Source organism: Lonchura striata, chromosome 22, assembly GCF_046129695.1.
Source record: "Lonchura striata isolate bLonStr1 chromosome 22, bLonStr1.mat, whole genome shotgun sequence".
In the NCBI taxonomy this organism is placed as follows: Eukaryota; Metazoa; Chordata; class Aves; order Passeriformes; family Estrildidae; genus Lonchura; species Lonchura striata.
The window spans coordinates 5794407-5818399 of NC_134624.1; the positions used below are offsets into that span (position 1 = coordinate 5794407).

The 23993-nt window shown below is 58.1% G+C and overlaps 1 protein-coding gene across 2 annotated transcripts; it reads left to right on the forward strand.

The window, feature by feature from the left end:
* The first annotated feature begins 909 nt into the window (after positions 1-909).
* Positions 910-23575, forward strand: NPDC1 (neural proliferation, differentiation and control 1). 2 transcript variants are annotated; one of them, XM_077787876.1, is made up of 9 exons: positions 919-1080; positions 13738-13881; positions 19020-19127; positions 19254-19427; positions 19544-19610; positions 20560-20644; positions 20795-20874; positions 20978-21074; positions 21978-23575. In XM_077787876.1, the coding sequence occupies exons 1-9, from the start codon at positions 987-989 to the stop codon at positions 22053-22055; spliced, it is 927 nt and encodes a 308-aa protein (XP_077644002.1). In that variant the 5' UTR covers positions 919-986; the 3' UTR covers positions 22056-23575. The 2 variants fall into 2 exon arrangements, with proteins under 2 accessions (XP_077644001.1, XP_077644002.1); XM_077787875.1 differs by having other exon boundaries at positions 910-1080; positions 20560-20874.
* The last annotated feature ends 418 nt before the right edge of the window (positions 23576-23993 follow it).

The following is a 23993-nucleotide window of genomic DNA, read 5'->3' on the forward strand; positions in this document are numbered from 1 at the left end:
CAGGTGCCAGTGCTGCAGAGCAGGCAGGGATGAGACACCTCCAGCCATCACCCTGAGCAGCACCCCAGCAGCCACATGACCCACATGTGAGATTCCCCAGCTCCTCACTCCCAGTGTATGCCATTCATGTGGGACTGGGGAATAACCAGATCCCAACACAGCATTACAGACTGAATTGGGTTGGAAGGGACCTTTCAAGGTCATATAGTCCAACCCCTGCCATGGCAGAGACAGCTGACACTTGCTCAGAGCCCTATCCAACCTGGCTTTGAACGTTTCCAGGGATGGGACAGCCACAGCTTCTCTAGGCAACCTCTGCCAGGGCCTTTCCACTCTCACAGGGAGGAATTTCTTCCCAATATCCCATGTAACGCTGCCCTCTGGCAGTGGGAAGCCATTCCCCTTTACTCTGTCACTCAAGGCCCCTGTCCAAAGTCCCTCTCCAGCTCTCTGGAGCCACCCTAGGCCCTGGAAGGGGCTCCGAGGCGCAGCGCTCCCAGCACGCCCGGGCCGCCCATACCGGAGCGACTCGCCGCGGGGCGGGGGCGGGGCCTAGGCGGCGGGGGTGGAGCCCAAACGCGGCGGAGCCCCGCCCCCGCCCGGCCCCGGCCCCGGCCCCGGCCCCGGCCCCGGCCCCGGCCCCGGCCCCGGCCCCGGCCCCGGCCCCGGCCCCGTCCCTCTCCCCGCCCCTCGCCCCGGCCCCGCCCGGCCCCGCCCGGCCCCGTCCCTCTCCCCGCCCCTCGCCCCGGCCCCGCCCGGCCCCGCCCGGCCCCGTCCCTCTCCCCGCCCCTCGCCCCGGCCCCGCCCGGCCCCGCCCGGCCCCGCCCTTCTCCCCGCCCCTCGCCCCGCCCCTCGCCCCGGCCCTCTCCCCGCCCCCGTCAGGCCCCGCCCCTCTCCCCGCCCCGCCCCGCCGCCCGCAGCCGCCGCGGCCCCGCGCCCGCCCGTGTCCGTGTCCGTGCCCGTGCCCGTGTCCGTGTCCGTGGACGATGGTGGCGGCCCGAGGTGCTGCCGCCCGCCGCGGAGCGCTGCTGTTGCTGCTCACCACCCTCGGATCCTTCCGTCTGCGTCTCGCCCGAGCCGGTGAGTACCTCTTCGTTCCCCCCCCCCCCCCCCCCGTGTCCGTGTCCTCTCCCTTTCCCCGCGGATGTTCGTGTCCTCTCCCACGACGAACCCTGGTGCGGTTGGCCCCCCCCTTCTCCCTCATTATCCCCATCCCCACCAGGGATCAGCATCCGTGGGTGTTCGTGTTCTTGGGTGGAGCAAGATAGGAGGTGCCCCCGCCACGAAGCCCCGCGGGGGTTTCTCACACCCCGCAGCGCTCCCCGGGGACGGGCAGCGCCTCCCGTCACTCTCCTGCCCGCTGCTGCAGACAGGGGCCTGGCAGCGGGTGGCAGCGCCGCACGGCTGGTCCCCAGCAGCTGTTTGAGGGGTCTGAAGGGACCCACGGATGTGGATCCTGGAGTGGGGAAGGAGCACACAGTCATGAGAGCGGGCCTCATGAAGCACCCTTATTGGTAGGAAAAAATTAAAACAACATCAAACACCACCGAAACAAAGAAAAAAAATAAAGGTGCTGCAGTGACCGAGCCATGCCGGGGAGCCGGCGGGGGCTGCGCTGGAGGGAACCCTGTTTGCCCGCCTGCCTCCTTGCCCCGGGAGCAGCCGCATCATCGCCCCGCCACACCAATGACGGTGACATTTCTGCTCTCCGCCGTGGCAGAAGGAATGGGTGGCCTTCGCGCCCTCCCGTGCAGCACCGCCCTAAGCTGCCCTGCTGTCTGCTGAAGGGTTGTTTCGGGGCGTTCAGGTTTGAATTGTTTGAGTTTCGGGGTCTGGGTTAGGACATTTCCCCTCCTGGAGCGTCTGGCACTGGACATGCTCCGTGTCCCCTTGCTCTGTGCCCACTGCTGGGGTGCACGGGGCTGTTATGAGCACAGACAACGGCGCAGAAACCCCGGCAGCCCCAGGCAGCCCCGGGCCCCGCTGCACCTGCGGGGAAGGTGGTGGCTGCCCGCCCCGGGGAGGTGCCATGTCCCTGCCTGGGTACGGCCTGGCCCGGGCAGGTGCTTTCCACCTCGCTGGCGCAGGAGCGGGAAGGGCCTCCTGGCTCCCAGCATTGTTTGCGGATCCGATATTGTTTCCCTTCTTAGGCTCCCAGCAGGGCAGACGCCGGGCAGGCGGACGCCGGCAGACAGCCTGCTGTCAACCGGGGCCTGGTGGCCTCGCCATGCTTCCGCCTGCTCTGAGAGACGGCGAGAAGCTGAAATAATTTTTAAATCTCCCAGTGAATCAAAACGTCTGTGTGTTTCTACATCAGAAGGTTGGAGGCAGAGGTGGGGATGCTCCTGCACTCACCCTCTTCTCACAAGTCAAGGCTGGGGTGGCCCATCCAGAGGTACTGCTGACACAGCCTGAGATAGGAGGAAGGAGATCCGGGCAGCTCAGATGAGCCACCAGTGATCCAGCATAATCTCTACTACTGAATTTAGGGGTTAGTGTGGGGTCATCTGGCCTGGCAGTGATGGTTGGGCCGCATCCCTTGAGGTGCTGCTGGGGTGGCTGTATCCAGGTGCTGTCAGTGCTGATGGTGACAGTTTGCCCTTCACCTCCCTTCCCAGCCCTAGGAGGATGCTGGAGGTGAGGTGAGCATGAGGAGCCTGGCAATGGGATGCTGCTCTTGGCACACGTGGGGTCGGATTTTCAGCTCAACCTCTTTCCCCTGAGAGAAGCTGGGGACAGTGTCTTTGCACAGTTTCCAGCAGCAGCATCCCATTGCCAGGAGTTTGAGGCTGCATGGCATGTGGCAGTGGAAGCTCCAGGTAGGTTTCTTCTGAGGATGGCTGAAGAAATATCCCTGGGCTGCTGGGCAGGTAAAAGTGTCTCTGTCCCAATCCCACCACCTTTCTCTGAGTGCAGTGGGGCACAGGAAACATTGGCTGTTTCTTCTCACTTTATAATTGCCTTTCCTGGGCAGATGGGGCCAAGCTTGGCTTTCTCTGGGGGTGGCTGTGGGACGGAGTTGGCAAGCCCAGGAGCAACTCCTGTTCTGTGGTGAAACTGGCAGGGAGCCAGGGACAAGGTCCTACACCACCATACCCATATCCTCCTGCCTCTGCATCTCCATCAAAGCCTCTTCAAACGGGAGTTGGCATCTCCTTCTTCTCCTCATCCTCGCTTTCCTTGGCTGGCGCTGCAACCCAGAGCCCATGCAGCACATGCCATCTCCTGGGATGCAGCTGCACGTGGCTCAGTAACATCCTCATCTTGCTGTGAGCCTGATTCGAGCTAGAGGAAGGGCAGAGTGCTTTGGAGATGTTGCAGGTAGTTTAGGTTTGCTTGCTGCTCCTCAGCTGGGCTTTTTTCACCCACATGTCTCTATGCATCATACCAGGCTTTGGGCAGAGGCCCTGCCTTGCTTCGTTTTCTGGCTTCATTTCCTGGAGCATGAGTGACAGCCATATTTCTCTCCACTTCTTGAGTTACTAGGTTGCCAAATTCACATCCCAGACATCTGGAGAAGACGCTCAGCAAAATCTGAGTTTTATTTCCAGTCCAAGTGACCCATTTGGCCCCGTTTGACCTGCTGGCTCTGCACTGCTGCTCATCCTTGTGCTGCTCCACAGGGACATGGGTGGGAGCACAGATGCTGGTGTTGATACTGGCTGTTCCTGCTCTGCAGTGATGCAGGTGCTGCTCAAACTTCCCAGCTGGGTATGGCTAGGCAGGAGCCATGCCCTGGGAAGTTCCCAGGCTCAGCCTGTGGTAGGATTGTCCATCTCTTACCTTTTCCTTCTTGCCTGCTTCTCCGTCGCTGCACTGGGAACAGGGTTGGGACGCAGTGGGTGCAGTAGCCCCAGGGACCTCCATGCTGACCCCTGAAGCTGTGGCAGCTCCAAGCCACTCTTGGGAGCAAGACATCAGGACCAGTGCTGCACCCGTGGGTGCTGCCTGGCTGCCTGCAGAGCGAAGGGAGTGATCTCAGCCCCACAACATCCTGTGAGTTGATCTGCAGGTAGCAGTTTTTTCTTGACACACAGGAAAGGTTGTCTGGATCCCTCCTGGGAGTGGTGGGCAGTGGTGAGCAGTAGTCCCACTCAGCCACCCCATCCCTTCAAGCCTCTCGTGGTGGGTGTCCTCTGCCACACTGGTGCAGACCAAGTGTTTCTCCATGCAGCAGCTGGAGTGCTGCCCATGTGGTTTTATTCTTGGAGATAATGTCTCCGCATTGTTATCTGGGGTTACTTGTGCTCAGCTGGTTCTCACCAGCTGAGGTGTGGAGGAGCTGGGATGTGGGGCACAGGCATCCCACGGGGCTCCAAGGAGCTGGTACCCATGCCAGGGACATGAGCGGGCCTCTGTCTGCAGGCCTGAGGAAGGGGAATGGGTGGAAAGATGTCTGATAATTCCAATTGCAGAATCAGCATCAAGGAAGAGTTTGTGGAAGAGATGGGGTAAAAGTCCCTCAGCCCTTTTGCTGTACCTCTGTGGGGACTCACAAATCATGTACACCCCAGCAATACCCTGGGGGTGCCATGTATGGAGAGCTGGAGATCAGGGTGGGGAGCCCTGGATTCTGGAGCCAGGGGCCTGCTTGCACTGTGCAGGGTTGGGTCCTCTGGATCTGCAATTTCCTGGCAGCTCTGGAGACTGGTCCCCCAGCCCAGGGATCCCTTAGTCCCCAGGGAGCCCGAGTCTTCCCACAACTCGGGATGGTGCATCGATGTTTGCCTGAAATGTCTCTTCTGGGCCATGGGGGTATTAAGGGAGGTAATCGGCTTAGTTCTGCCTTGTGCTTCTGGGGGGGCACAGCATCAGGGGATGACAGTGTGGTCAGGGCACTGGGGACACAGAGGTTGGTGATGGATGCTGGAGACTAGAGGAATGATGGGGGATATCAGGGGTGACTGTGGCAGGGGGAACAGAAGGGGTCGTGGGATGGACAGTGTGCTGAAGACAGGAGAGGTGTGGCGATGCTAGAGACAGGAGGGGTGATAGCACAGTGGGGACTCCAGGAATGAGAAAGTTAATGGGGGCTACTGCGGACAAGAGCAATGGGCATGCTGTGAACAGGATGGGTGGTTTGGTGCCCAGGGACAAGAGGGCTGATGGGATGGCCTCTCCCCATGTGCAAGGTGCTGGGTCCCTGGGCACAGAGTACAGAAGGTGCCATCAGTCCTATCCCCACATTAAACATTGTGTCCTGGTGGTTGGTCCCCACCAAGAGCTCTGGGTCTGGTCCCTGAGAGGGGTAGTGGCTTCCCTAGGCTGGCTGGCCCCAAAACCCTTGGGCTTGGCCCCAGTGCTGCTGCCAGCACTGAGGTATCTGCCTCCTGTGCCTGGGCATAACCCAGTGCTGCTGCCACTCCAAATGGCAGCCACAGGCCTGTAATTAGCCACTTTGTGAGCTAAAGAGAATTGCAACAGGAAGAAAGTGGCTGTTAAGTGCCTGGAGTGAGCTTTGAATTGGAGGAAGGAAACGGCTCTGCAGCCAGAGCTGTCCTGGTTCCTGCCTTATCCTGCCCTTGAGCACTTGGGCTGCAACCACCCATGTTAACCCATGCACACTCTGGCACATGCTGGGGTACTTCGTGCACAGATAAAGGATGGCAAAGCTTTTGAGAGGTATTCGCTGTTTGAGTGGGAACCCATCGCACTAGGTAGGTGATATGAGAGGTGACATGTCAGCTGAGTGCTGTCAGGGACCCTGACTCATTGTGATACCGGGGTTCCCTGGGCTCCTGGCCCGTGTTCCATTCCTATAGAAAGGAGACTGTGGTGGAGGTGGAGACAGGAGCTGTGGAAGGTACAGGTCTCCACTGCACCCGTGGCTGCTCTCTTGTGGGCGAAGAGCTGCTCTGCCTTGGGGACTTCATTATCTCACACCTGTCAGAGAGAGTGAGAGGGCCCTAAACTGGAAGAGAGGGCAGCCTGGTGAGCTGCTGGAATGTGACCCATCCTGCAGCCGTCATTCCTGGCTTCCTGGCTAGGAAAGAGAGGGTTTCCCTGAGCTGACTTTTCCTATGCAGCAAATACCCCAAAATGTCTGGGTCCAGCTCTTGGCACCATCTGCATCCCTTTATCAAAAGCCCTTGGATGCTGCATGCACCAGCACCCCTAGGATGCAGCTGTGCATCCCATGGACACCTAGTTTCTGTGTTGATGTGGCCTCTTAGTTTCTGGGCTCTGCCCCATGAGACACAGTGGCCCTGCAGGTCTTTATCACTGGTGGTAGCTGAGTCAGTGTGGGTGTACCTGCGGGTGCAGCCCCAGCAGGGTGGATGCTGCAGCCCCTGCGCTTCTGCCTGCCTCTGCTCTTGCATGTCCACCAGCATGGAGGGTGCCCACCCAGAATCCCCTTACCAGCCCTTGTTCCAAAGGCTGTTCTTCTAATGGCTATTCCAACAGCTATAAAGGTTGGCTCCTACTGCTGCAGCACCCGTGGGTGAGGAGCTATGTCCCCAGGCATCTGTTTCAGGGTGATGGGCTGGTGGGAACTTAGACAAAGGGAGCTGGACAGAGAGACAGAATCCTCACCTTGAACAATGCCACCTCTGAGCTGCTGGAGTCATCAGCAAAATTTTGCTGGTGCCTCTTTCCCAAAGGCTGCAGGATGTCTCTGGTGATGATGTGGGATGGCTTTGGCTTTGCTAAAGAGCATCTTGGCCCTGGTGGGTGCAGTGGTGCTGCTGCTTCAGATGGATATTTCCAGCCCAGTAGTGAGAGTGCATGGGAGTCTGTGGCTGCTTTCAGATGACTGAGCTGTGGTGGCCCCTGGCCTGGCAGCTCCTGGGTGCTGAGCTGTGAGATGGGCTGTGCTCTCCCACCTCCCTGCCATCACACAGAGAGCTAACCCAGGGCTGTGGCTCTGCTACAGCTCACCGGGCAAGTGTGTACCCATGGGGTGCTCTCCTGCTGATGGGTCAGTGCCCAGGAATGCACTTAGGAGAGAGCTGGACCCCACCTCCTTCCTTCCAGACTGCTCAGTGCTTCAGGTGGGTCTGTAGTGCCGGGGCTGCCCATCCTCTGTGATGCCGGCACAACAAAGGTCCAGCACAGTGCTGTGCTGCGCTGCTCATTGGAGAGTTCTGGAGCACCTCAGGGGTGCGAGGAGAGGCCCCTTGATGGTGCTTGCTGTGAACCATAGCCCTGGCTACCAGCTGCTTCACTTGTGATGTGATGGGAAACCTGCCCAATAAGGGAATTAAAGAGCCCAACCCCAGACCCAGCCGGCTCAGTGCATGTGCAGAGTTCATTGGTATTTACTTGAGAAAAACCTGATAAACAAGACTTAAAGTGGGTGGTTCAGGCTGCAAAAGAGCAGCCAGATGCATTGAAATGGGGTGGCATTGGTGGCATTGGGGTCCTTAGCATGGGTGGGTGTGCATGCAGCGAAGCAAAGCCAGTGGCAGATTTGGGTGGGTAGGACTGGGGGAATGGCGTATGGCACCTGGTTTTCCTTTTGCCTTTTTAAATTATTTCTTCTGTTCCTGAATATCTGAAGCCACTTGTGGCTGGAGATCCCCTGGTATAGCAGGAATACAGGAGGGGATGCAGTGGTGCACATCCTGGGTGTGGCAGCCTCTGCAGGGCTGGAGTTGGGGCTGTCAGGATCCGGGATTTTTGGGATACTGGGGTGGGGTGGGGTGGGGTGGGGTGGGGGTGCGGGGGTCTCACTGGCATGATGCCTTCTTCACCGGCCACAGGCAAGGAGAGCCATGTTCTCTAATACCTCCTGGCTCTGCCTAGTCTCTGCTGGGGTCTGGATTTGTGGTTTGCTGGAGCTGTTTCCAACCATGCTGGTGCTATCTCCTGTTCCTACAATCCTGCCAATCCAGCTGTTTTGTTTGCACAGCAGGCAGGCTGCCAGGGCAAGGAACAGGGATTTTTCTGGTCCATTTAAGGGCTTTGAGTAATGATGACACAAAATTCCATTCCCTCAGCCTGCTGGAGATTGCTTGGTTCTTCCCCAGCCTGGAATCACAGGAACAACTTGGGATTTTGGGGTGCTCCTCTAGAGCAGGGACAGGCTGTGGGGGAACACTAATGGTTGGGAGGCAATGTGTTTGGGGATGCCAGCTTGGCATCTTCCCACCTCTGCAGGAACCTGACTCAGCTCCTCCTGACCCTCCCTTTCCCCCTGGGCACTGAACATGGAACAGGACAAAGCTCTGGAAGCCCATCATGATGGCCTCAGGGCTGCAGCATGGGTGCCCATCACACTGCCTGCCTGTAGCCCAGGGCTCTGGGCTGGTGGCCCAAAAGCAGCAGCAGCTGGGTGAGGATGGAGGTGGGAGGTGGTGGGAGTGGGGGGAGTGGTGAGGATGAGGCCTTTTTCCGTAGTTCCTGGGTGGGGCTGTGTCTGGTGGAACTGTCCCATCAGTGGGACTGTCCCCTCGGTGGGAGCAGGGTGCAGTAGAGGTGTTTGCTGTGCAGGGATAGGGACTGCTCCCAGGGGTTCCTTACGGGTGTTCCCTGTGGCACAAGGCTGCTGGCACTGTTTCTTGGCCATGACAGAAACTGTGCTGGAGATATCTCTGCCAGCTGGGCCAGACCTCATCACCCACCAGCCAAAGCTGGGAGCCAGGACACAAGCCCTGGTGGCCTCAGGGATGGGAGCTGGTGGCATGTTACTTCTGCCTGACCAAATCTGCTGAAGCACAAAGAAGCACTTCCAACTGCTCCCTCACTGCTGGACTAGCACACACCGGTGCTGCTGCAGGACATGGGGCCAGACTGGTGGCCGTGGCTGTGCCACATGCTCTGTTCCCAGCAGTGACGTGATGTGTCCAGCATGCCCCCGCTCCTGGTTTGCTGGATCAGCGCTGCAGAGAGCCCTCCTCCACTGTCTCTGGTGGGAGGGGGCTTGGCTGCTGCATTTTCAGGGGCAGGAGCACAGCAGTAATGTGAGCAGCTGCTGGCAGTGGCACAGGGACTGCCCGGGCAGTGGTGCCAGCTGTGTCCAGGAGTGGGCATCGCTCCAGGGGTCCAGCCCAGTCCCCATCCACCTGCTTCCTAGTGCAAGAGACAGCAGGGCAGGGGGATGCAGCTGAGTCAGAAAGCCCACCAAGTCGCAGCCACCAGCAAGGTGTCCATCCTGCAGTCACTCTACATGTCACTTGTGCTTGGTGTGTGTCACCTCTGCTTGGTGTGTGTCACCAGTGGCTGGTGTGTACAGCATCCAGCCTGGCCTTGTTACTGCAGCTGCTGACAGTCACTACCACTGACTCATTTCAGGAGCCACATCCCTGGGCATGGGGCAATGCAGGTGAGGTGCTGGGGTGCCTCAGCAACCCCTGATCCTGCTGGACAGCAGCACTGCCCTTGCCCAGGGAGGCTCTGGACAGGGTGAAGCGAGCCCTCGAGAGCTGAGGTCTGTTGGGGGCATCATGCCAGCCTGCCTGCCTGATGCCTGTCCACCAGCCTGCCCTGGGCCTGCTCCAGAGTGCTCCTTCAGAGCCAGGAGCACTTTACAGAGCTGGAGGGAGCCACAGCCAGTGCCAGCTGGCAGTAGAAGTACTGGGAAGGCAGGCTGTAGGCAGGACCCTCAGCAGTTCCCAAATTATCTGGCTGGAGGAGGAGGATGAGGAAAAAGAGGAGAGGGAATGACCTTGGTGTGGAGCTGGCAGAGACCACACCACTGCAGGCCTTGTGGGGGCTGCTGCCGCTGCTGGAGCTCTGTCATGGCCTTCCTGTGCTCTTCCCTCAGCCTCAGCCAGGATGCAAGGGCCCAACATGGGAGTGAGATCTGCACCCTTTTCCCCAGAAACCCCGATATCCCCACTCAGTTGCCCGTGTCCCACCAGGGGCCATGTCCTGCTGCCACAGAGGGGCCAGACCCAGTGGTCTTGGGCAGACTGCTTTGTGCCCATGTGGCTGTGCAGCCAGTGCCCAGTAGGCTCAGCCCATCCTGGTGGGCTCTGCCAGCTCCCACTGTTGGCACTGGGGCTGGCAGCTGGGAGGGAGGCTGGGTGTTGTCGTTGCCAGAACTTTAAACATTCGCACCAGTGCTCGGCCCTAATCAATTAGCCTCTTGCGTTCACTTTTATCTCTCTATCTGCAGCAATGACGCAGCAGGGGCAGTCCCTGCCTCCCTGGCCACACCAATGTCCTCCTCGGGTTTATTTTTGTTTCTTTTTCACCTGTATGTTTTGGCATGAGTATGGAAGAGTTGCTCCATCCAGTCTGTGACTGCCAGTGGCTCTATGCCCTGCCTGGGCACCCCCTGTCACAAGCACTCTGCTGGTCTTGAGTGCCACCCTGGGTGCCCAGCACAGCTCTCCCCAGGCTGAGTCCTTGGGGATGGAGCCGTGTGCTCAGCTTTCCCCCATGGATAGCACATCCAGAGGCCTTGCTGCTCACATGGCCATGTTTCCTCCTGGTCTGTTCCTGTTTACACGTGTCCGCAGCTCATGCCCACCTGGCGTCTGTCTGTGCCAACTGCTGTATCCCATGCACCCGCTGGCCTTGGGCTGGGGTCCTGCCTGCAGGGAGTCACTCGGCTCCTCCAGCACCCCAAGCTCAGCCCAGGCTTGAGCTCGGTTTAAGGGGTTAACCCAGTTGTGCTGTTCTGGGCTCCCTGACCACCTGCACAGGAGTTGAGCACCATGGCAGGGCAATGACAGCAATTGGAGCATCCCCCTCCCCCAAACACCCCTGGCGCATCTGGACAGCACCATCCTGGCTGTGCCGTGTCTGGTGCTGGCTGCACATTCCATATCATTCATTGCTTGCTCCTCTGGTCTGTACTGCCCTGCTGGCAGGGCCATGCAGGGTTAGGGTCCTCGCAGGACCCCAGCTTGGATCTGCCTTGCCCATCCCACTTGTGGCCAGGCCATGCTGGGCTGCACTGGTGCCAAGCAGGGACCATGGTTGGGGTGGAGGGATCCCAAACTCCCCAGATTCAACAGCAGCCCTGCAGGTGCAGAGCTAAGACTAGGAGCTGCAGCAGGCATGCTGTCACTGGTAACAGGTGCATGGCATGGCCACAGCTGGGTGGAATTGGGACCAACATGCTGTGCCAGCCCCAGTACCCTGCCTCGGGGTGAGTGTTCAGGAGGGGCAACCCATGGCCAGTGTTTGAACCTACCACCTGCCTGCTCAAGCACTGGACAGGTGACACCAGCCCCAAGGAATCTGTGAGTGTGCAAGGGTGGGGCAGCATTGGTCAGTGTAGTTTGATGGCCCCACAGGGTGGCAGTGGTCAGGGCTGGAGGTGGCCATGTGGCATCTGGCTGGTGGCACACAGAGTGCTCAGTCCCCATCACCTAGCATGGCACTGAGGTGCCCACTTCCACCAGCAAAGAACTCTCACTGCTGGGCTTTGAGGTGGGCTCAGGGAGTGGCAAAGCCCCTGTGGGCCGCCTCAGTTCACAGGGTGCCCACACAGCGATGCCAGCTCACCAGCCACTGGCTGGTGACATATGGGGAGCTGTGAATTGCAGCCAGTGACAGCTGGGCAAGCACAGTTCGTTCCTCAAACAGAGATAACAGCCTTCACTGGGATCCAGCCTGGGCATTATGTACCCAGTTGCTCTGGCTCAGGGCTCTGCCCCTATCACTCCTCACAAGGTGGCTCTGAGGAGTGACCCACACTGGGGTGACTTCCTCCACCAGTGATCAGCTTTTGGCAGCACCTGTTTTGGGAGGAAGTGTTTCCATGGGCCTGTGGCACAGACAGGGGCCTTACAGGTGTATTCCCCACTGCCCCACGGAACTGCAACATGTCCCCAGCCTGAGGCTGCACAGTGCCACGTCCTCCTCCTGCCCCGTCTTTTAAACAGAGTGGCCTTGAGAGTAATGCTGGGGAGGTGAAGCCAGGAGCCAAGTCCAATTTCTGTGCTTAGACATCTGATTATTTGCCCATTAAGCACTAATTGCACCCCAGCCACATGGCCAAGCCCCACACTATTCCCAGGAAGCAAACAGTCCAGCAAAAAAACCCAGCCCCCATGGGCGCAGTAGGCACTTTCCCCGACCCTGAGCACACCCTCTCCAGGCGGCTGTGACTGGTGTGGGGGTCAGCCAGCATTAAAATCACAGTTGGTGCATCCTTGCTAGTGCCAGCCGAGGTGGGGAAGGTGATGACTTCCTCATGAAGTGCAGTGGGCAGTTGCCTGGACACAGGCTGGGGATTCTTAATAGCAGCTGCACTCTACAGGGAGCAGTTGGTGGTGAAATATGGCCATGCAAAGGCAGGGGGTTGCATATCCCACTTGTGAGGCTTTGGGGTGATAGCTTTCCTGTGCCCTTGCTGGGGGAGCAGAACTGTCATGATTCGTGTTCTGCCGGTTCTGTCCTCTTTAGGACTCTCAACTGTGTACAGGGTGCTGGGCTTCTTGCCCCTGGTGTGCTGCAGGGCTGGGGATGCTCAGGACAGCCCCCACAGTTGTGGTGCCCCTCGCTGTGGAGTGTGCTGGGGCTGTCCCTGATGTTGCCATTCCCAGGCACGGGTACAGGGACGGGCAGGTAGCCAGTGCTGGTGCCCGTGTGGGTGGTAAAGGCTGGCAGGAGCTGATTGGGGTGCGTGGGCTGGTGCTGGGAGCCTGCTCCTGCTGTGACTCATTGCCAGCCTGGCCCTGCAGCCCCACAGTCCTGTTCTCTGCCCACTGCTGCCTGCAGGAACGCTGCGGGTGTTGCCGTGCAGGGCAAGATGAGGGGCAGAATAGGGCAGCTGTGTGCCACACCCCCAGGTAGTGTGTGCAACCCCATCCAGCTGTGGCCCCATCCAGCTCTTCCTCCCACACAGTTGTGTCCGGCTGGGTGCACTGAGTGACACCTGGTTCCACACTGCCACCAGCTTGTGAGGGAAAGACACTCGAGCTGCTGCAGGACCAGCAGTGTCACCATCAAAGCCAGGACCCCAGTGTCCCCCCAACAGCCCCCTGCCACAGGTGGTACCTGAGGTGGTACCTGAGTGCTGGCCCTTCATGTCACTTGTCTCCAGCTCTGCACATGGTTTGCCACCATCACCTGGCCCAGGACTCAGCTTTATGTAGGACACAGGGACCTTGTGTCCCCCAGGGAGGTCCACCTCCTGGGGTGAAGATCCAGCCATGATGGCACTGCCATGGCACAGTGGGCTGGTGAGGCTGGAGCCTGGGGGACTCATGCATGTACCCAGGGAGCAGAGACTCCCTGGGGCTGATATGGGCATGAGATACCCCATGGAACTGCAAGTGAGGTTTGTAGTACAGTTCAGTGCCCAGGAGGGCTGGCTCCCACTGCTTCCTGTCACACTCTGCTGAGGCTTTGGGGGAGTTTGGGACTTTTGATTTGACAGTCACCACACATCAGTCTGTGCTGGTTGGATTTCATCTCCCCATGCAGGGCAAGCAGCGTCAGGAGATTCTGCAGGTGCTGCAGCCCTCCCACATTGTGTCCCACAGGATGGTGGCACCCTGGGGGCTGGGGACCCTTGAGGGGTATGGACATTGCATGCTCATCACTGCAACTGCCTTGTGCATGTCATGGAGTCACAGACTACTTCAAGTTGGAAGGGACCCATGAAGATCATTGAATCCAACTCCTCATGGTTAATTCCAGCTGGTAATGGCTTTGTTGAGGCAAAGCGGGGCCTTGGGGCAGCTGTGGCGAAGCCCATTGATAGTTGGGAGCTGCAGCAGGAGCAGCCATGGGCAGGCCGGGGCAGCTGGGTCCCACTCCAAAAAGCCATTAATAGATCTGGGGATATGTTTGACCCCTCTCCTCCTTCTGAGCTGTTTTGTCCTGTCCCCACAGCAGCATCCTGTCCCCGGAGCCTGGACTGTGCCCTGCAGCGCCGGGAGTTCTGCCCGCCGGGGTCAGGTGTCTGTGGGCCCTGCCTGCCCCCCTTCCAGGAGGACGACCGTGGGCGCTGTGTCCAGAAGCAGCTCTCACCCAGTGGTAGGTGCACCCACCCTCCACCCCTCTGCCTGCACACCTACACTGCACCTCTGCAGATCTGGGAGGTTCTGTGCCTCAGGACAGCCCCCCACCCCAGCAGTACCCCATCCTCTTCCTTCTTTCCATGGCAGCTGTATCTCTGTGGGGACAGCTGCTCTTCTCCCTCTTACCCCACTCGCCTCAGCTGGGGGGGTGGTTTTGTGCTGGCAGCCCCATCCTGCTCTACCTGCATCCTGCTCTGATGATTGGCCCTGTCAGCACCATGGGGAGCCTAGGACCTCCAAGGACAGGAGTAGGACACGCAGCTTCTGGGGATCTCCAGGGCCTGCCTGGCTGTTCCAGGGTTCAGGCTTTGCAGGAGCAGGGGAGCCGCCTTCAGCACACCAAGTGGTGACTTATGCTGCCCATGGCCTCACCCATCCCAGGGCTGAGCTGGTGCCAGTGTTTGGGATTTCAGTGCCTGATTGCCTTTGGTTTGAGATATTGGCCTGTGGTTCAGGACTGCTGTTTCTGCGTTGGGTGATGCCCAGCATCGATCCTGGGAGGGCTGCAGTCAGCTGTGACAGGCAGGACCACTCCTTGGCTGCACACCAGGCACTGAGGGTCATACTGGGTGTTATTCCTGGCTCCATTCATGAGGGGTCTAAAGAGCTAAAGAGCTGTGGTAGCCTGGGTGCAGCAGCCCATGGTCACCCATCCCACTACTACTGCAATACTTGAAGGGTGCTCCCAATGCGGCTTTGGCATCTGTGCCCCTGGTTCAGCTGCAAAGACAGTGCCAGAGGTCAGGCATAGGCATTTTTTGGTGTGACAGTCAACTCTTCATGCAGCTTGGAAAGCTGTGGCAGAGCTATTTCTGTGCCCCCTTATCATGGGCTCATCTCGCAGGTGAGTTAAGACCATAATTATGGCTCCACACAATTATTTATTGCTATAAAGTGGAGTGGACTCTGTGGCTGGGGAAGAGGCCAGGACTGGCCACGCCTTCAGGCTGTTCCTGGTAGGTTCTGCTGGGGACTGCCTGGATGAAAGGTACTTTGGAGCACCTCCTGGTGCAGAATGTATTGGTATCTCTCCCAGCCCACCCTTCTCCACCTGTTCTTCATTCCCACTGCCCCCAAAAGTCTCCTGCTAAGGGGTTCCTAACTCCTGGGGAGCTTCTAAAAACATGCAGGGTGGCTTGTCCACATGCCAGGCAGGATGGACGAGCACTGGTCATTGAAACAGGCAAGCAGCTCCCCCTGCATCTGAGCTCCATGCAGACATGGAGAGGTCCTCTGGGTTTTAAGGGATCACTTTATGCTGTTGAGCATGTTCAGGGTCTTATTGGGGTGCAGTTGTAGATATCCTTCGCTCAGCCTAGGTAGGTACATGGAAGATATCAGAACGCAGCATGCCTTCAGTGCCATTCCTCCTGGCAGGAGAATTACTCTTTAAATCAGAGGGGAGACCCCCAAAGCAAGACCTGAGAGGGATGGCTGGGAGGATAAGAGGGGGATGGCACAGGAATAGGGTGTAGACTTGGCATTTGACAGCAGTCAGCGCCCCTGCCACAGGCTCTTCTTCCACTGGCACTGAATAGCTTTAGCAGTTGTTTATAGTTCATTTTTTAATGTGAAGTGTTGAGCAAATTCCCCTCTCGCAAGGGCTGAACATGTGCTGGCGTCTCCATAGCAACCCAGCTCCTTTCGGAAGGATGTAACCACAGTTGGATCCTTATGCAGAGAGATGCAGGACCATGGTACCATCCTCTACCACCACCATGGGAGGATGGTGACACCAAGGTCTCTCCCAGTCCCATCCTGTCGTCCCAAGCAATGCCACTAGCTTGTGGCAGCAAAAGTGTGGGGACTGTGTTAAATAAAAAGTGGGATCCCCTCCCATATCCCCTGTTTTAGCATTCTGAGGATGCCCAGCTTCTCTTGGCAGGGAGGCACCATTTATTTTTCCATGGGGGCTTTCTTTCTCATCTTGCCTGTTCCTTTGTCTGGTAGCAGCACTGGAGAGGGCTGTGAGGATGAAGAGGGGCTGTGATAGCTGCATTTAAGAGGAGATGCAAGGCAAACGGGACTGCTGTAGCCCAAGGATGCCTAAGCCTTTAAAGGGAATACCCGTGCAGCCCTTTTGCTATGTAGGCAGACCCTTTAAAGGGTTACACATCCTTGAGCCGCTTGTGACTGCTGATGACAACAATCCTGAGGTCCTGCCACTGTGCTATCCCCACAGTTCCTGGCAGGAGCCAGGGATCCTCTCCCAAAAGCAGCTTTTTGAAGTGAAAAGCACCATTTGGGGTCTCAGGAGGGCATGTGAGTGTTCCTGCCATTATGTGTAGGGCTCTCGGCACACCTGGCACAGCATCAGCACAGAGGTGAGATGGGAGCATGAAACTTGAGTACACTGGGTACACTGCATCCCACCGCTGGCTGCCTGCACCTGGCTGCTGCTGTCTTGCACAAGGCTCTGAGCCACTCAAAATCCCACGCATTCCATGGTTCTGCATGTGTCTGTGCTGTGATGGGTTTGAGTGATGTGCTTTGAGATAGTGGGTCTCATCCCTGCTTCGGCTTGACCAGCATGGAGCCCCACTGGGCTGCAGGAAGCACTTTGGGAAAAGGAGCCTCAGCTCACAGACATGGGTGTTCTTCCTTTCCTGCTTGCTGTGCTACCAGCATCAAAGAGGACATCAGCTGTCCTGGAGCAATACTATAGAAATTAGTGGATTTATAAGAATTTTGTGCCCTCCTGTGGACACTGTCAGGTACAGGTTTCCTCAGCCCAGGATAGAAGCCTCATGTGTCTTTCCTTGGTCCATGTATCCCCAAACTGTCAGGGTAGGTTGTGTCCCAGGGTTGAACCCTGAGGAGGTGGAAGTCCTGAGGAGAGAGGCCAGGGGGCTGTGTGCCTGCCTGGCCATGCCATCCTGCTGCAGCACTGGTGGCAGCTGCCATGAGGGGGCACCCGCACCATGCAAAAGCGCTGCCTGCACCGCCGAGTGCCCCTGTGGCATGTCCTGTGTACCCTGTCCTGTCCATGCCCTGCCTGGACATCTCTGCTCCTCTTCCTGGGGCAGTCAGGCAAGAACTGGGGCTCACCCCGGCCCCATATTCCCTGGAGCAGCTCAGGGCCAGCATCTCACACACCCACAGTGCCTGGAAGGATCCAGCCCTCAGTGCCCTCAAATATGTGGTAAAAGCTGTGGAAGCTAAACCTCCCCTTGATAAGTGAGGTTTAGCTGCCACACAAAATGGGAGGTGAGCAGCTTTTAGCCACTTTAAGAGAATTTGGTGATAAAGCTGGTTAGTGCAGGTAAGTGGCACAACCCATGCGCTGCAGCAACGCTGGGACCCCAGACTGCTGCCTCAGTTTCCTATCTGCCACTTCACACACTCCCACAGGCTGGGAGGCTGAGGGACCTGGCAGTTGCTCTGGCTGCTTTTTCAACTTTATTTTTGTCTTTCCAGCCACATCACATCCAACACCAGCACAGCCTGGTGGTGGCACACAAGGGATGGACAGGGTTGTCCCCTATGGGGACAGACCTTTCCCAGAATGCAGAGGCAAGCTAGAGCCAAATGTCCCCACTCTGGCATGAGGATGTTGCCTGGCTCAGGGCTATCCCCATCCTGGGCACCAGGATGTTCCCCTAAGGCACAGGGCTGTCACACTGGGTCCCATGCCAACTCCCTTGCCTGTTGGGAGACCTTGGCCCCATGCTGGCACCTTGTCACCATGGCACTCACCTATTGGGCACAGCACTGGCACAGCCCCAACCTGGCACCACTTGACCATGGTGGTGCTCTGGGATGGAAATAACAGGGTGGAAAGAGCCAGGGAAACCCAGGGCTCTAGCCAACGGTAGGAGGCTGGGGGCAATTTGGGGACACAAGGGCATGTAGGATGTAGGGACAATGACTCTAAGTGCTTTTGTTTAAAGCAAGAGTGTCCCCCTTTTAAATTTTTTTTGCTCATGTGGCTCTGAGTCATGGAGCAGCAAGGTGGCGGTTGTGCACAGCTCCAGAGGGAATCAGGGTTTATTTCCAAACACTGAATGTGAGGACAGATTCCAGAGGAGATGTAACTGTTATAACCTTGAATTATCTGAGAATCAAGCTGCCAGTACCACCTTGCCTTAGTGTGTCTGGATTTAGGCCCCAGGGCTTCTCTGAGGGAACAGTCTGAATATGGGAAAAGGAAGCAGAGATAGGATGGGGATTGAGATGGGGACAGGGATGTCTACTGCCTTTGAAGTTGAGTTTAATCCTGTGAAAAGCAGTGGTGAGTGTCAGAGCTGGATTCTGCTTGATGAGCCTGAGAAGAGTGACTCCACTCTTGCTGCAGTGCTGTCACCTCAGGCCAGAGTGGGAGTCTTGCCTGTGCCTGATGCTGCAAGAGCCCCCTGATGGGCAGATGTCCCTGGTGGGCACTGTGCTGAGGCATGGGCTTGGGCAGCCACCGGTGAGATGCTGCTGGGGCCGGCCCCTGGGGGTACATCCCTCACTGCATGGGGCTCCCAAAGGAGCTGCATCCCACCAGGTGCTGGGCAGGAACCAACTCCTCTACTGGATCAAGGGCTCCCATGCTCTGCTCAACAGCCAAGCTGAGCCCTGCTCTGGGGTGGCTCCAGCCACCCTGAGCTATAAAAGATTTGGGTGAATTTGGGGTGAAAACAAGTGTTTGGGGTGAAACCAGGTGTCCTCTGACTGTAACTCACTGTGCTGAAGCTTCCTACCCCTCACCTCTGAGAAATGAGGGCAGCTGGGGAGTATCTGTCCTGGTCCAGCTGCCATCCCTCCTCACTCGGAGCTGCTGTGTGACCCCAGGGGCAAGGACACAGGGCAGGTCCTGCACACTTGGTGCTGGCACCCTGCCCTCTCTTACAGAGTCTGTGGGACCTGCTGCCTCTGGCACGAGGGCAAACGCTGTTTCTCCTGATCCTCCAGCATTTGTGGGGTGAAAATCCCACTGAAAGAGCAAGGTCCTAGCTTTTGGAGAGCTGCATCTGAGGGGCCTCAGACTGAACACCACCCATGTTTGCTGGAGCTGGGACAGGAGCCCCTTCTTGGGGGTATAGGTCTGACCCTGGGGGTGGGCACACACCTGCACCCCACAGTGCCTGTCTCACACCCGTTCTCCCATAGGACGGACCTCTGTTCCCAGCTTGGAGGCAGAAATTGATTTTCTTGCGGATGTGCTGGCCAGGCAGGAGGCTCCTCTCCACCACCCGCTACAGGACAGCAGACCCAGGAGTAAGTGCTCATCCCTGTTCCCAGTGGTGCCAGGGACCCCATGGCAGCCAGACCCTGCACCCCAGGCAAGTTTGCCCTCTAGAGCTGCCTAGGCACCACTCACCACTGCTCTGTCTTCTCCCACAGCCACCCTAGTGCCCAGCAGCAGCAGACAGCGTGTGGCCAGTGGGCTGAGAGAGGGGCATCTGCAGCCGGGTCCCGCTGACACCATGGCAGCCACCACCCTCCCCACCACTGCTACGGTCCAGAAGTACCCGGTGGAGTCATCCCCCATCACTGAAAATGACAACATGGTGCTCGGTGAGACCCTGGGACTCAGAGGAAGGGATTTCATACCCTCACCAGGAAAGCATGGGCTGGTGTCACCATGCTGCTAGCTCACCTGCTGTCCCTTGCTGTCCTCTCCACCTGTGCAGGGCTGATTGTGGTGTGCACAGTGGCCGGGATCTCAGCGCTGATCGTGGCGGCTATCTGCTGGTGCAGGTGAGCTGGAGCTGCTGACAGTCCCTCAGTGACCCTGTGCCCAGGGCAGTGTATTCCCATGCTTCCCAGGCATGAGGGGTTGGAAGAGAGGCAATATTCCCCCCAGGGTGTGGCATCAGCTGGCTAGGGCTGTAGTGAGACACCTCCGTGCCAGAGCAGATGGCACCTGGTGTGGGCATCACTGTGGCGCTGGGTGCTGACACTGCCAGCACATTGGTGCCTTGTGCCCAGGCCCTGTGGGATGGAGGTGGCTATGCCTGTCATGGTTGCTGTCACAGGGAACAGGGCTGACCCTCCAAGGGTCACTGGCTCCTGAATGGAGTCGTCTGCTCCTATGGCTCCTCACATCCTCTAGGATGAACTAGAAAAGTCATTGTGCCCACAGTGGGTGCTGGTGAAGCATGTCAAATACTGGGTTCAGTTTTGGGCCCCTCATGGCAGGAAAGACATTGAGGGGCAGGAGCATGTCCAGAGAAGGGAATGGAGTTGGCAAAGGGTCTGGAGCACAAGTCTTATGAGGAGCAGTTGAGTGAGCCGGCTGGGCTCAGCTTGGAGAAAGGGAGGCTCAGAACGACAGTCGTTCTCTGCACAACTTCCTGACAGGAGGGGGCAGCCAGGGGATAGTCAGGCTCTGCTCCCAGGGAACAAGGGACAAGATGAGAGGAAATGGCCTCAAGCTGTCTCAGGGGAGATTTAGGTTGGATATTAGGGAAGATTCATGTAAAGGATGGTCAGGCATTAGGCATTAGAAAGGGTTGCCAAGGGAGATGGTGGAGTCACCATCCCCAAAAGTGTTCAAAAAACATGTGGATGTGGCACATGTGGATGTGGCAGCTGGGAATGTGGTTTAGTTGTGGGCTTTAGCAGTGCTGAGTTAATGGTTGGGCTTGATCTTAGAAAACTTTTCCAACCTTAGTAATTCCCTGATTCCAATGCCCCTCCCTGGCAGGCTGCAGAAGGAGGTCAGGCTGGCACAGAAAGCAGACTACTCAGCCCAGCGAGTAGCCAGTCCCCTGCCCTATGACAAGATCTCGGTAAGGCGCCCATACCCCTCCCTGTGGGGTGTTTGGCACTCGGGCCTCAGTGCTCTGATGGAGGGATTCCCACATGGTGGAGACCCTCCACCAGCCAGGCTGGGGCCCTCCAAAGCCCAATCTACACAGCTGTTCCTGCTCTCTCCACAGCCTGGGGACAAGACGCTGGCTCAGAGTGCCCAAATGTACCACTACCAGCACCAAAAGCAGCAGATGCTCTGCCTGGAGAAGTAAGCAGCCTGGTAGCAGACAGGGTATCCTGCCATTACCTGGTGTGATGGTCCTAATCATCCCACTGGGCTTCACCTCCTCTCTACATCTTCCTCCCCCCAGGCATAAAGAGGAACCCAAGCTGCCGGACTCAGCATCATCTGATGAGGAGAATGAGGATGGGGACTTCACGGTGTACGAGTGCCCTGGGCTGGCTCCGGTATGCTGGTGCAGGAAAGCCAGGGGTCCCTGTGCATGTGGGAGTGTCCAACATGTGCCTGGGACGTGCACTTCTGTGCGAGGAGCCTTTTCCACATGTTCTTCATCAAACTTTGAGGTGGTCCAAGCTCTGCCCTCTGTTCCCCCCATGTCCCTGGCCAGCTCCCACTGAAGCTCTCCAGCGGGCAGGAGTGCATGTCCTGGCACAAGACTTTCCTTGGGAGCAGATAACTAGAGCAGACCTTGGCATGCCTGACCCACCATGCCTGTGGTGACAGGGATATGGTCACCACTCCTGGGCACTGGGACTGGGGGGGCTCGTCCTTGTGTCTTGGCTAGCAGGGGGACTTCGGGGAAGGGCAGCTCATAACAACCCAGGGTACAAAGAGCACAAAGGGACTTAGAGGAGCCTTTTACATGGTAATAGCTGCAGAGCGCGGCCATCAGGGCCGAGATCGAGGGTCATCAGTGGGTCTTTACAGGCCCATTAAAGGGCACTTGATCGCAGGCAGGCAGTCTGGGCAGGGCACTCCATTCCTGCCAGGCACGCTGAAGGGGCCGTCCTGGGGTCCCCAGTCTGAGAAGAAACTCTGTTCCTGCCAGCCAGGCTAGGACTGCTGCCCTGGGGTCCCCAGACCAGCGGTGGGGTCCCATCCCACCCAAGACCTTGGATTTTACACATCACCCCACCTCATTCCCTCCTGCCAGGGTGGCAGCACCTTTCCAGGGTGATGGGAGTCCTGGTGTTTGTCACTGCAGCCCACTCGGTTGTCCCCATCCTCTCCCTCCTCCCTGCTGGTCTGGAGTTCAGACCCAAACCCCTTGGAATGGGGCAGCTGAATCCCAACTGCTTTCTGACCTTCCTCCTTTTCTTTCCCCTATCCCTCTCCCTCCACCACGGCAGACCGGAGAAATGGAAGTGAGAAACCCGCTGTTTGACGACTCCTCCTTACACCCCTCCAACCCCAAGTCGCAGCAGTAACCAGCCCATCTCCTGCGCCCAAGACTGTGCCCGTGGCCTGCCCAGCGGGGCGGCGTGCCGGAGGGGCACCCTCAGCTGGGCCGAGGGAGGAGCACCCACAGCTGGGCCGAGGGACCTGCCAGACTGTTCGACACCTGCCCAATAAACACCCACTAACAGCTATGGGGGGGGATCGCCCCCGTTTCCAGCGTCCTTGTCCTCTTTGCTGCTGTGATCGCGTCCCTGCATTGCCACTTGCTCACAGCTCTTGCGGGTGCAGGGGGGCGGCTGCTTTGGCACAGAAATGGCTGGGGGAAGGAGGGGGCTGTGGCAGTGTCCCTTTGTAGTGGCTTTGAGGAGGGGGCTGCTGCCCTAGCTGCAGCTAGGCTGATGCATAGCAGCTGGGAAGGAGCCAGAGAGAGGGTCAGAAAGCAGGAGAGGGCCATGGGCATGCTCATGTGTGGCATCAGGTCTGCCAGCCCTCTGCCAGGGATGGAGCCTTTTCCTGGAGCTGGTGGCATCACTAAGGGCTTCAGTGCCCATTTTGCCTCCTCCACCCCAGCATGGGCAGCTACTGGCAGCAGGATAGTGCTCTGGGAGCCAATGGCAGAAGCAGGAGCAGCTCAAGCAGGCACTGGCATCACTCCCCAGGCTGCACCTTCAAATGCTGCCCTGTGCTCTGACCCCTTTAGGAGTGCTGGTCTTCAGGACAGTCCCAGTGCCATTGTGGCCTGGGAGAGCACATCAGTCTATGCTGACAGAGGATGGGCTCTCTATTACCACAGGCCTCAGTGGGGTAAAAGCTCAGAAAAAGTGTTCCAGGTTTTGTTTTTAAGCTTATGTGGCTGTGGGGGAGGAAGGAATAGGACTGGAGGGAGCTGGGGTGGCTTGAGAGGTGTAGCCAAGGCACAGGGGGCTTTGCTGTGCTGCTTCAAACCCCACAGAGCCCATGCCCTGGCAACATCCCTGTGGAGGCTGGCACTGTGCATTCTCTGAGTATCTCTCTGTGGCAGATGACAGTCTCCACTGCTCCACCCCAGGCACCTTTCAAGCCTCAGACACTCCCTGCACCCCTCTGTTGCCCACATCCAGCATCACCAGCCCTCACCTACATGTTCTTGCTTGGAGCTCAGTGCTGCTCCTCAAACCCTCCTGGATACATAGGCCATGAACCCCTCCAGTGGAAGGCCAAGAACACAGTTTGGGTTACTTTGCACAGTGGCTTCATGTCCAGACCCTGTTGTGGACTGTCACAGCCACAGGTCACTGGTTGTACTCACTGGAGCCATTGCACACTCAGGCAGGCATGGGCAGGGCAGGCAGCAGTGGCAGGGATGTGCTGGTGAGTGGTGGTGGCATGGGACCATTCCCTATCCCTGGCGGGGTGGCTGACTGAGGCCATCACGGCACAGATTCTGTCCCCATGTCCTGCGCTCCCCCTCCCCTGGGCTGCTGCCACTCTTCCATACCTCTCATTGTTGTCATATGAATTGTAGTTCTTTTAAAAGGAGATTTTATTAAATGACCATGTTTGAGACCCATGCAAGTGTGTGGTGTGGGGCCTGAGGCTTGGGGGGCTCCTCTCGATGGTGGGGTGGGACAAGGGGACAAGGAGGGAGGATGCTGTGGGTCCTCAAACCTTCCCTAGGGAACAGTGAGCAGCCATTCTGTTTGTGCAGCTGGAGGAGTGTTCAAACCCTTCCCAAGGGTTTTCCCAGGTACGGAAAGAACCGGGGATAATTTTCTTGTCTATTTGCCAAGTTTCTCCAGAAGAAGGTCCGATGGAGCCCCCGCACCCAGCCCTGCAGCAAGCACCCAACCCCCCTCCGTCTCTTGCACCCAGGGTCCTTAGCACCTCGGGGATGACAGATAAGGGCTATCGAGTCCCTGCATTGTGTGTAGCCCAGTTCCTTTGATCACGCCAGCCCCCCCCCATCAGGCTGATACCATCTCTCCAGG